Source organism: Epinephelus fuscoguttatus, linkage group LG16 (genome assembly GCF_011397635.1).
Source record: "Epinephelus fuscoguttatus linkage group LG16, E.fuscoguttatus.final_Chr_v1".
NCBI classification, from domain to species: domain Eukaryota; kingdom Metazoa; phylum Chordata; class Actinopteri; order Perciformes; family Serranidae; genus Epinephelus; species Epinephelus fuscoguttatus.
Window position 1 is genome coordinate 21,655,503 of NC_064767.1, and position 12,627 is coordinate 21,668,129.

Below are 12,627 nucleotides of genomic sequence, written 5' to 3' on the forward strand. Positions count from 1 at the left end.
ATGAGTGTAATGGAGGAAGGTACTTTCAAACATGCGTGTCCGAGCAGTGCAATAACAAATTTGTCAATTCATAAACTGAACTCTTTTTAAAATAGTCTTATATTTTTTTAATTGCACAACGAGACACATCATCCTTGAAACACAGGACAGCGTAGGATATGAGAAAATGTCTCCTGTGGTGTTGTATGAATGAACACAAAACATCATAGCACTAAAACAAAATGGACAGATTCTGAGCCACTCCTGAGCAAACTGTTAACCCTGGCAACTAATGCAGGAAATCTTTCTTTTGATAAAGTTTGTTTGGGCTAAATTTTCGTATTTCATGAATGTCAAGAGTGGCTTAATCACACATTACAAATAAATACATTTTGTGAAATCACATCCATGCAAATACAAAACAAATCTGAAGTAAAGACTGTGTCTGGTAGTTCTTATGTTAGCCACTAGAGGTAGTACTTCACACACTGTAAGAAATATGCTGTAGGGACATTTGACGATTAGATTATAAAGTGGTGTACACTGATCTGTCATTTTTGAGAGTTGTGTTTTAACTGCCAAGGTGAAATTATTTTTTTTATAACAAATATGTGCATATGGTGAATGTGGAGGTCTATGCGTATTTCTGTATTATAAATTAATATGTGGCTCCTAGCAAACACAGTCATGACTAAAGGTGGGGATGGTGTGGGTGGAGGATAAGGTTTGCGTGGAGGTAGGACGGGGTTGAAGGGTTGCATGGTTAAAGGGAGGGGTTGGTTGCGGTGGTGACAAAGCGAGGGGGGAAGGGTGGTGATTGACAGTAGTGTAGTAGTTAAGAGTGCCTGCAGAGGAGGGAGGTGTGTTCTGGAGAGGGCCCCTACCCCCCACGTATAGTGGAGCCTCCCCGTTGAGGGGCCGCACCGCCCCAAAGCTGTCCATTGTGGTAGGGAGACCCCCGTCAATGGACAGGTTCACCATCTGGTCAAAGGTCACCAGCTCCACTGTGTGGAACTGGCCATCGTTGATGGTCTCAGTGCTGGCGAAGGAAAACAGAGATCGGTCATTTAAGAATAATTAAGAAATACAAATAACAACTTTTCATCAGGAGTCAGCAGTGAAAGTAATCCTCAGCAATTCGAAGGAAACTTACCTGTAGATGGCGTGTCCAGGCTGGCTGCCAGGGTCATAGCTGACCTTGACGTGACCTTGGTAGAGCTCCACTGCAATATGATCATTGTCACCATTGTACAGCAGGATGCCATTATCCTCAGCTGTTGACACCTACAGAGAGACGATTGCATCAGGTGTTTGAATTAGTCACGTTTCAGAGAGGACGCATCAGCACCCAAATATCATGTTGTAATATTCACACATTAACAAACTCTGTGTTAGTGCTGTCATGATACGGAAATATCTAACTCTGATACAATACTGTGAAAAAAACATCGATATTCAACACCACTGTGAGAGTAATAAAACGACAGCTGGTATCAGTGTATCAACACTGTGGAAAATGATTATTAAAACAACTTCAAACATTAGGAATTGATATGAATCACTGTTTCTGACACACTAATCTGTGGATACCTGTAAGGTGATGTTAGCTTGTGGCCAGTTCTTAAGGTCAGAGAGCAGCAGGTAGGAGTCTCTGTCAATGAAGTTGACGCTGACCAGCTTCTCACAGCGTGGGCCCCCGAACTCTGGAGGGCACTGGCAGAGGGCCCGTCCGCCTCGCTCCACACATGGGGCGTTGTTCTGGCAGTCGGCCAGCTCACACAGGGACAGTGGAGACTGGGGAACCTCACACAACTGACCACTGTGGAGAGAAATAAAGCGAGGATGATGATGTTAGTAAAGCTACACAAATGAAGTCTGTGAATTTGCTGAATTAGCGCTCATTTCTCACCTGTATCCTTCAGGACAGACACAGGAGTATCCGTTCAGCTCATCCACACACTGAGCTCCATTTTGACAACGGTGCTCCTCACAGTCGTTGTAGTCTACACTGCAGTCATCACCAACATAACCAGGAGAGCACACACACCTGTAACACACAAACACAATACTGAAACCAAAACACGAAGCTACGAGCTAATATCATCCACCAGATAAACTAGATAACATGTTGCAACAAATTTTATCGTTTAACAGTAATCTGCTGACAGAGGATTGCCCCTATATAAATAAACAATTATTAAATAAAAATATTTATATATGTCTTAATAGATAAGATTATGAACTTCCAAAAAAAGTCTCATATATATATGGTCCAGTATGTACACTACTAGAATATAATAAAAGTATTGTATCAATATCTAATGAATGAATGAAATGCAGCTAGTATGCTGCCCATATCCTAGAGACCAGTAATGGATAAATGGAAATAAAATGAATAAGAAATATAGAAATACAACGTTGTTAAAGACTACATTATTATAAATCCAACTGATGCCTTAAATAATAGGGAAGACTTTTATTATAATAATTGCATGGAAAGATGTATTTAATATTATCTATAACACTACTCACAATGTATCTAAACATACAATACAGCTACAGATATTATATACATTTTTACCCACTAAAAAGATGCTGTCTATTTGGGGCCTAGAACAGTCTTGTTTGTGTGGGTTTTGCAGTGATGAAGAGGAATCAATCTTGTTTTGGGATAAGGTCCAAAGGTGGATAATGTTTTACAATAATAAATATAGAAATCCACTTACAAACAGTAATTTTAGGGGACTTAAGTAGCAGCAAATCAGAGATCAGTAACACTGTGATATTGTTTGGCAATGCTTTTATAATAAAACGGAAAATAACCACACAGCGTATTATTTTAGAATCTAAAGCTTATCTTAAAACACACTGTATGATAGAAAGATCAACATTTAAAAAAGTACAAACACTGAAATTCCTGAGGGGAAGGGAACAACTAAGCCTTTGAGAAGGATGGGATAGAAAAAAAAAATGGGTTGTGGAACAGGCTGATTGGGCCCATGCAGTGCCCGTTTTGACCGTATGTATGTACACGTACCGTGCTGTTTGTTGCTATATTTTGTGTATAATAGAAGAAAATAAAAAAGAACAAAGCTTCCTCCTGCTCTGTCTATTATTAAAATGTAGTGTAATCTCTTTTTTTGCTGTATCTGATGTTACTGGCAGCAAACACTTACTTGGGTCCAGTGGAGGTGATGAGGCAGGTAGACTGATGTTGGCAGGGGCTCCGTCCAGGGGCACACACATCCTCCATTTCTTCACACATCTCCCCTGTACAGAATTTAAAAAAAAGTATGAACACAGAGCAAATCCTGCAAAAAAACCTGCTAAACAAAAAAGTAATACAGTTATCCATTATTACAGTCAGACAAGAAAAAAAGTCTGAAAAGTGCATTGCAGCTGTAGTGAGAGGAAACTAGATAGCTTTGCTTATTTAAAGAATCAGAGCAGTTTTAAAGCAACACTGCAAATATATTTTATGCATCTGTAAAGAAGCAGAATAGTGCATGTCTTATTAACTACCTGTGTGGAGGTAAAGGTGTTTTAGCTTTAAGATATTCAATTTATTTGCTTATGTCAAGTGTTTTATGGCCTATTTTAAGAAATCTTTAAATACTGGCAGATTGTTTTGGTTCATACCAAACTTCTCTGGATTATAACACAGCAGGATTTTTGGCAGCTACTTCCTGAGTCAAAGTGCCGCATGCACTAACCTGTGTAGTAGGGGGGACAAAAACAAGTGTAGTTGTTGACTCCATCGATGCAGGTCGCCCCGTTCTCACAGTCGTTGTCTTCGCAGTCGTCAATGTTGGTTTGGCAAGTGGGGCCCTCAAAGCCCAGTGGACATGTGCAGCTGTGAAAATGAATACACTCATCATGTCATGTCCTTTCTGTGATAAATAAGACTTAATTTCTTTGTTGCACAAAGCTTGTCTTCCTCACCTGTAATCTCCCTCCTCATCTTCATTCGCTTGACAAGTTCCGCCGTTAAGACACGGGTTACACAGACAGGCATCCAGAGCTTTCTCACAGTTCTTGCCCTGAGACAGAGAACAGACGTGATATTAATTTATTACAATAATTTATGCATGCCTTAAGACATGTAACACATCGAGGATATTCACAAATAGGTGGCAGCATTGTGGAGCTCTCACCTTGAATCCTGGAGGACAGCTGCACCTGTAGATCTCCACTGCGTCGCTGTGACAGATGCCTTGGTTCAGACAGGGACTGGACAGACAGGGGTTACACTTGGCCAGCACTGTGGAGTCCACATCACCTGAGGAAACACCAGGCAGATAAGAATGACTTGCATGTAGATACTAGTGGGGATGAGAATCATCTAAGGCCTCAGATTCAATGTTGTCACAATACTTAAGTCACAATAAAATATGACTGTGATTTTGAGCATTTTGTGATATGCTGAGTATTACAGTGACATATATTGCAATTTATTACCATTCTTCCACTGCAACTTACTTGTATGTCTCCAAAGAAAAACTTTTGTCAACATCTGTTTAATCTAATGAGATAAAGCTGTCACTCTGTTTATGTCCCTTCAATCATTTTTACTGCAGCATAATGTGTCTAGTGGACTGAAATGCAATTGATTTTTTTCCAAGTAGGCTATCAAATCTTTAATTTGTATTTGCAATATTATTGATTTATATAATAAAAAAATCGATACTTGGCATTCATGTATTGCTATGAAAAAGGTTGTTTTTTTTCCCCCCACCCCTTGATACTAGTAGTGCTTATTTTATTTTTGTGTACAACACAAGTACTCACCTGTGCACTCAAACTTCTTTGCAGGTGTGGTGAGCAGCAGTTTGCCCTCCATGCCCTGTGGGCCAGCACAGCGGGCGATGCCAGGCTCTTTGTAGCTGGTCTTCACCCAGTCTGACAGCCAGCGCAGGCGACAGTCACAGTGCAACGGGTTGGCACCAATCGCCCTGATAGAGCAGTGACAATAAACTTATCAATGGTCTGACTTTTACTTTCCAATCTCCCAAGTTGTCTGTCACTGTAATACACTCTATCACCAGCAGGTGTCTCTACAACCTTATGTAAAACAAACCAACTCAACTTGGTGCACTAAACAACTAAAACAGCTTCTCTAAGAGTAAAAGAGATTTAAAGTTTAATGCTCAATGCCACTTTGTGCCATACATCATCTGGAGGAGGGCTCCTCAATTATAGGCAAAGGTGCGAACAGAAGGCACTCTTAACCACTTCTGTCATGGTGGTCGTGAATCAATGCCGCTCTGTCCTCCCTGCTGGATGCACAAACACTCCTGAATCAATGCTGTTCCATTACGGTGGAACACAGGCTCATCTTTCAGGCCGGGCCAATAGCTGACACCTGACATCTGCTAACATGAAAGCCACTTGACTGTGACTGTGGATCAATGGCCGGCCTCCATCCCTCCCTTCACTCCATTTTTTATGCAGCCTTGACTCCTGTGACGCCCTCCAAAACATGTTTTTGTTAGTCGTCTCCATCCTCCCTTCCTCCTCTCCAATCTGACACTGATAGGTCTATTGATCAGCGACTGTCAGGGCATGATGTGAATATCTAGGCTGGGTGGCACAGAGCGCACTGCAAAGATACTTCTGTGGAGTTTTACATGTGTCCACGAGTCCGTGCGCGACCACACAACAGCTACACACCACACACACAAAATTACAGACATAAATAAACAAACCAAAACAAACAGTAAAGTCCACAGACCATGGAGAATCTGTGTGTGTCAGTGAACGGGTGGGTGTGTGTCTCGGAGATGTCACAGGGAGATGAGACAGCACAGGGGTCTGTGTGTTGCTCTAACCACAGGACTGCAGCTGATTAAGGGAGGGCTTGGCTCTTGTGGAGCCCACCAAAGAGGACTACAGACAGGCCACTGTGAGCCACACTCTCCGGCTGTCTGACCAGACCCCCTCGGTGTCTGAGAGTGTGTATATGTGTGTGTGTGTGTGTGTGTGTGTGTGTGCATGTGAGTAGACTTCACAAACTCAGTGGTAAGTGCAGACAGTATCACATAGGCTGCCACTGGGGCTTACAGTTGTGTGTGTGTGTGTGTGTGTGTGTGTGTGTGTGTGTGTGTTACTACTTACAAGTGGGAAAGTGAAGCCACATCGTTGAAGATGCCATCAGGAAGCTCCGAGATTTCGTTGCCATGGAGAGACCTGAGGGACGATGGAGGAAAAAGACAGTAAAAAAGAGAAAATGTATGACCATGAACATGTGTCATCATGGGACAAATGCTTTTATGGGCAGATTTTCTGTCAGACTGTTAGAGCTGCAATCATTAGATGATTCACTGGCAGAAAACTACTTAGATAATCAATCATGTGACTCACATTTAAAGGGACAGTTCACCCCAAAATCAAAAATATATATTTTTCCTCTTACCTGTAGAACTACTTATCAGTCTAGATTGTTTTGGTGTGAGTTGCCCAGTGTTGGAGATATGAGCCGTAGAGATTTCTGCCTTCTCTCTAATATAATGGAACTAGATGGCACTCAGCTTGTGGTGCTCAAAGTACTCAAAAAATACATTTAAAAAGCTCAACAGCAATGTCTCTTTAGAGAAAACATGACTCGGTTACACAAGATAATCCACAGACCTTGTGAGTAGTTTCATGTAGGAACTATTTTCTTTCTACCAAACTACACCTGCAGTCAAACTACACCGCCCATTAATGTTTACATCTTGTCCTGTCTGGAGTCTCTTGCACATGAGCAGATGCACTCTTCCTCCTGTGAAGTAATACGGTTGGCGGGTGTAATTTGGTAGAAAGAAAATAGTTCCTTGATGAAACTTTGAGTGCCATCTACTTCCATTATTTTGAAGAGAAGGCAGACATCTCTACAGCTGATATCTCCAACATTCTGCAACTCACACCAAAACAATCTAGACTGATAAATAGATTTACAGGTAAAAGTAAAAATATGTATTTTAGATTTTTGGGGTGAACTGTCCCTTTAAAGCGATTACAGCTTGTCAAGTTTCTGACATTTCATATACAAAATGATTAACCAAGAAAATAATTGGCATATTAATCGATAATAAAAATAAACATCAGTTGCGGTCCTGCATGCTATACTTTGTTTTCCAGCAACTAAAACCAGAGATTAGTGGGAAAATGTTGAGGAACATTTCAGTGCTGTGTTGGGTGGTTGTATTGGGTTTGTATTTCGGGTTGAGCTTTGTGCAGCTGGCAGAGATGTGAGGCTCTGTAAGTCTGTAAAAGACTGGTGTCAAGTTTCTGTGTGCGTCTGGCTGGCAGGGCCGACGAGGGCACAGAGGGAGGGGGGTAACAGAGCTGCACCACATGCAGGACAGTGACAAACATTAGTGTAACTGTGCATGTGCAGATTAACAGGTATATTTATGTGTTTGCATGTTTGAGCATGTGCATGTATATTAATGTTTGTATGCACTGTTTTGTCGCTGCTCTCTGACTACTATCTAGGGTGACAAGCCAGCATGGCTTAATGGTGAGATGACTGATGGCTGCTGTAATCCGCAGGGTCATTACCACCTCCACCCCTCAGCTGACCGCATGCTAATGTTACCACAGCTCAGTCCGCAGCACCAGAACATGACACATCTGCTCTGTGCCTGCACGATGAGAGCTGATACATAAACAGACTTTGAAACCTTACTTCCCTCTCTGTTTGATCTGTGAATTACCACTAAGCCCTGGATGAGTCAGGGGAAAGGATACAGAGAGCGAAGCTGCTCAATGTAAGGATGCAGAGCTGCAAGTGAGTACGAAAGAGAAAATATACAATGTAACCGTCTGAGACAACAAGTTAATTGGCCTGTGTGCCGGGGAGAATGCTTATTAGTGTGGAGTGAGTAGTCGAGTTGTGGTAGTCGGAGTTAGGATGCTGAGGGCACGGAGCCAGCAGCAGTGTGCCAGCTAGGCAGAGATCTCATGGGAGAAAGGAGCCAGGGAGTCTCCAGGAAGAAACCCGATCTGCTCTCCTGCTAACATTCTCCCTGTCTGTCTCTGTGTCTTTTTACTTTTCTTTTCTACAGCTGTGTATCATTACATCACTCCATCTTACCTGTCAACTTATCTCTTGCCTGGCACAGTCATCACAGTGCAATTGCATCTGATGTTTCTGGACAGGCAAAATAATGGTTGATGACAAAAAAAAAGTTCTTTAAAGTGCGCACGGGCAGTCCGCCTCGACATGTTCAGAATGTTCACACAGGCTTGTTCACCTGCAACCAGTTAATAATGTTTTTGTGATTCTCTGAGTCCTCTGAGCTACATCCAACCGCAGTATGAGAATATGTCAGTTTTGATTTCATTTGTTGCAGGCTTTTACTTTCTTTCTCTTCTTTTCCTTTATCACTCTTTTATATCGCGTTCTTTTCTCACAGCTTCCCACCCAAACCCTGGCGAGCCACACCCTAGCGCTGTCTCAGCTCACTCACCTCACACCTAATACCCAGCAGGCCAATTAGCAGCTTATTAATCTGCAGTTTAAACCACAACCATTATAGACACACACACACACACACACGTATGTACACTAGCACCAAACCACACCACATCCATGCCAGGCTCAGACCCCTGGTCTGTTTGAAGCCCCGAGCGTTAATGATTCTTCTCCTCTTTACTGCTCTGTAAAGCCAAAGGTGCAGCTTTATAAAGGCTTTGGCACCTCAGTGTGTGCGAGTGCGCATGAGCCGGCTTTGGCATCTCACTGCGGTTTCTATGAAGCTTCCAACTTTGAACTTTGGCCCCGGTTGAAACTATTAATGGCGCTCATTGTCGCTTCAGTTTTGTTGCACCCACACAGCCTCGCTTAGTTAAAAAAAAAAACACGCCATGGCACCAATTGACATTTAATGGGAGGTGTATGATTGATCACACCAGCCGTATAGACATCAAAGTTTTCTGCTTCATTTGGACTCTCGTCTAAGACAATAAGGTAGTCCAGACAGTCTGTGCGTAAATGTGTGTGTGTCTGAGCTTGTATATAGTTCTGAGCCTGTGCGGTGTGTGTGTGTGTGTGTGTGTATGTGTGTGTGTGGGGCGGGTGGTGTTAGAAAGAGGGCCTCACATGGCGTCTAGCGCGCTTTCAATATTTTAAAAGTGAAGGTGGCGTGAGTGAGTAAGAGCAGAAATAACGGACGCAGCTTCATTAGGGATCAAAGCGACGTGCCCGGGCTAGCAAGGCGGCATCAGCTAATGATGACCGAGCTTCACTCTCATTCCACGCTAAAAGGGCTCTTACGCTTTGTGCCTCGTAATGATCGGGGCCTTAGTCGAATCCCGCCGTAAAAAGAGGCTTTGTTGAAGCTTTGTTGTCAGTAGTAAAAAGTGTGCCTGCTATGAGCACACATGGAAGGGCCGATAAGTCTACTCCCACACACATACTAACGGGCACCAAGCCAGTAGATGACAAACATATAAGCTATGCATAGCGGCACACACACACACACACACACACACACACAGATGCATATATAATCTCATAAGGAGCGCTGCTGGGCCTGGTCTCTGTTTCTCCCTCACAGAACTAAACTGTACATTTGAGTAAAAGTGCGAGGCATCCAGCTGCTGTATCTTTGGATGCAGGTCCAAAGATTGGTTTTGGTTTCATCATTTATCTGTCCAACGTATTTACATTCTACATCTCAGTTATTTAGCAGACCGATTCAGCCACGGGGAGCCCATGGTCACTGAGAGTACACAATCAAAGACTTCATAACTTCATAAAAGCCCAGAGGCACAGTCAAAACCATTACGGTTAGCGGGGCAAACATTCGCCAGTAATCAGTGTCAGAGTGATTTTGTACAGTAGGATTGTGGGGGCGCGCGTTTGGCCCTGACGGTGAGGCGGTGATGAGCTCGGGGCGTTTAGAGGTGAACACGCAGACTGGGAAGATGTCTGAAGATGAGGTGTGGGCAGGAGTAGGAGAACACTGCTGCTGTGCCCATGGCTGCCAGTTAAACTGAGAAAATAGGTCGGAGGTTGTGTGAGTGTGTGTGTCTGTGTGTGTGTGTGTGTATTCATAAGCTGTCATAACTGTTTAGACTGTGTTTCAGTCCTCTGGAGTCAATCAAAGATTCTCAGCATCTGCTGCACCGCCTCTGTAGTCAGTGCAAGCTGCAAAAATATCCTCCTTAATAACTCATTTAGTCTGAAAGTGAGTCTCATCTTGTTTTAGAACACTTCTCACAAAATAACCTCAACTGTCTGAAACGATGATGCCGTTTTGAGCATTGTCTTAAAAACCATGTGACAACAAAGTACCTGCTCAAACATACAAGATACATTATGTATTAAAATAGGATTTTAACCTAATCTGCCGTTAAACTTTTTTCTTTGGACAATTTTGCACACACTAAGATGAACACACACGTGTCTGCATGCACTTAAAATACAAAACTAAACTCACAGCAGTCGCAGAGAGTGCAGTCCACTGAAGGCCATTTTGGGGATACAGCGCAGGGAGTTGTAGCTCAGGATTCTGCAATGTAGGAATAATTACATATGCATGCATATAAAATTCATCTGTTTCCATCCTACTTTCAGCACCAGAATGAAACACTAGCTCCTGGCTGAGGCCGGTCAGGACTTACAGAGTGGTGAGTTGGCTCATGTTAGCGAAGGACGAGTTGGTCAGAGAGTTGATTTTGTTGTTGCTCAGGTCTCTGAAAGGAAAAATTATAAAGGTATAAGTTCACCATATTGATTTGCAGAGTGAGACAGAGGAGGCAGACAAACACTTACACCAGCTGTAGGTACTTGAAGGTAGACAGCTCCTTTGGCACGACACTGAACTGGTTTCCATCCAGGTACCTGAACACAGGACACAAACAGTTCAGTTCAAAGAGTTCATACAGCCAGTAGACAAAATAATCCACTCAGACCAAAATACAATATGTTTTCTGATAATACAATATTTTAATAATAAATCTGAGCTCGCTGCTGAGGAAGACTGTGTGAAATGACTGAAAGCTCCTACAAAGCGGACCTTTTTTAATGTATTTACCATCAAATATCAAACCCAACCACTGTGGTGTCCATTCATTCAAAAGAATATTCAATGTGAGCATGTTTTTGTTGTTGCACCATATTCACAGTACTTAAGCAATGTCATGTTTTTCTCTGAGAAAATTAAATATTATAATGTGTTTTATATCAATTTATTGCAACTGTAGTTGTCAGAAAGCTGGTGTGTGAAATGTAAGAAAGTTCTCTGTTTTAATGCTCCCAAACTGTGAAACTCACTACCTCTGGATATTAGCATGGCGAGCTCACTCTGTATTTTTAAACGTAAATTAAAGATCTATCTTTTTATAATGTGGAGTAACATTGCAGTCTTGATTTTTAAGTTTTAGCCATTGGTTTTTAACTTTTTTTTTTTTTTTTAAATCTCTCTTGCTTATTTTTATTCTATTTTATTTATTTATTTATTTATTCTCTTTTTATTCTCTGGAGTTTTAATCATCTTTTTTGTTGGTTTGCTCTGTTTGCTTTTTTAATATTTTATTGTCTCGTGTCTGTGTCATTCCAATTTTGCCATGTGAAGCACTTTGGGCTGCCTGTTCGAATGAAAGGTGCTGTATGAATAAAGCTGCAACTGCTTCACAGCAAAAGCCTGACTAAGACCTGAGGCTTTCACTGTGAAGGTGCTGCATGAAGTATTTAATTATGTGATCAAACATCTTTTTATTAAGCAGTTTTGTTCATATGCATATCACAATGAACTAGTTGTTGCTCAGTTAAACATTTATAACACCAAAAGCATATTATACAGGCATCTAATTCAGTTCAATCACTATGTAAAAGTCACTAAGTTCCCATTATATCTTGATTCACTCACATTCTCTGTCAGTCAATTTCAAACTGTGCCGTACTTAATGAGGGGCTGCTGAATCTTATTAAGGGAGTATAGAGTTATAGCAACAAAGGGTGCCATATCTTATATTATATATTAGGTTTTACCTGGTGCTAAGAGTTGATTTAATTCCACATTTCAACATTTTATTCTGCTCTTTGTCAGCAGATTAGTGTGACTCTGTGAGAGCTCGAGGCAGGTAATTGCAGGACATCACATTTTTTAACACAGAGCACTTTTTCCCATGCTGCTGCAGCCAGTTTAATCTCACGTTCCACCAAACAGCGGATTGTTTTGTCTTTCGATTAGTCCTTTCCCTCAGATGTTTTGACTCAATGCTGTGTCTCATGCCATTGGAGTCAGGCCCAGTAAACCTCCTGTATAAGCATTCCTAGTGCAGACACTCACTGGGTTATATATTCCTTCCACTGGGCGAAGGCGGCACATTTATTACATTCTGTGACACTTTTGTGATTTTCCGTTTAGCAGCAACTCCTGCATGTGACCCAGCGCACTGCATTTTAAGGTACAAACGCTTGTGTGTGCATTCATGCATGTGTATGTGTTAACATCCTGATGTAGGTATAAGCTGCCCTGGTTGACATCATGCCTGCAGGGATGTAACCACCCTGCTGACTGCCAACACAAAGTGCTACCAGAGGGCTGTCACCTTGATAAATAGCTGATTTAGGGTCCTGGTCCCTCTGAGCAGAGCTGCATAGGCTTTCTCCTGCTATTGTTGTTGACTGTGCTCGAGATGGGAAGGGCAGGAGGG

At 42.1% G+C, this 12,627-nt stretch overlaps 1 protein-coding gene across 4 annotated transcripts in view; it reads right to left on the reverse strand.

The window, feature by feature from the left end:
• The window catches only part of slit1a (slit homolog 1a (Drosophila)), a 111,004-nt gene that overhangs the window by 8,074 nt on the left and 90,303 nt on the right, over window positions 1–12,627 (reverse strand). For 2 of the 4 annotated variants that reach the window (XM_049601406.1, XM_049601405.1), the window contains 13 exons: window positions 10,742–10,810; window positions 10,591–10,662; window positions 10,407–10,478; window positions 6,094–6,165; window positions 4,768–4,931; window positions 4,134–4,258; window positions 3,922–4,019; window positions 3,693–3,832; window positions 3,156–3,249; window positions 1,889–2,026; window positions 1,570–1,798; window positions 1,133–1,263; window positions 825–1,018 (listed from right to left, as the gene is read on the reverse strand). In XM_049601406.1, coding sequence (XP_049457363.1) covers window positions 825–1,018; window positions 1,133–1,263; window positions 1,570–1,798; window positions 1,889–2,026; window positions 3,156–3,249; window positions 3,693–3,832; window positions 3,922–4,019; window positions 4,134–4,258; window positions 4,768–4,931; window positions 6,094–6,165; window positions 10,407–10,478; window positions 10,591–10,662; window positions 10,742–10,810 — 1,598 coding nt within the window. The remainder of the gene's footprint in view (window positions 1–824; window positions 1,019–1,132; window positions 1,264–1,569; window positions 1,799–1,888; window positions 2,027–3,155; window positions 3,250–3,692; window positions 3,833–3,921; window positions 4,020–4,133; window positions 4,259–4,767; window positions 4,932–6,093; window positions 6,166–10,406; window positions 10,479–10,590; window positions 10,663–10,741; window positions 10,811–12,627) is intronic. The other 2 variants (XM_049601408.1, XM_049601407.1) reach the window with 1 other exon arrangement.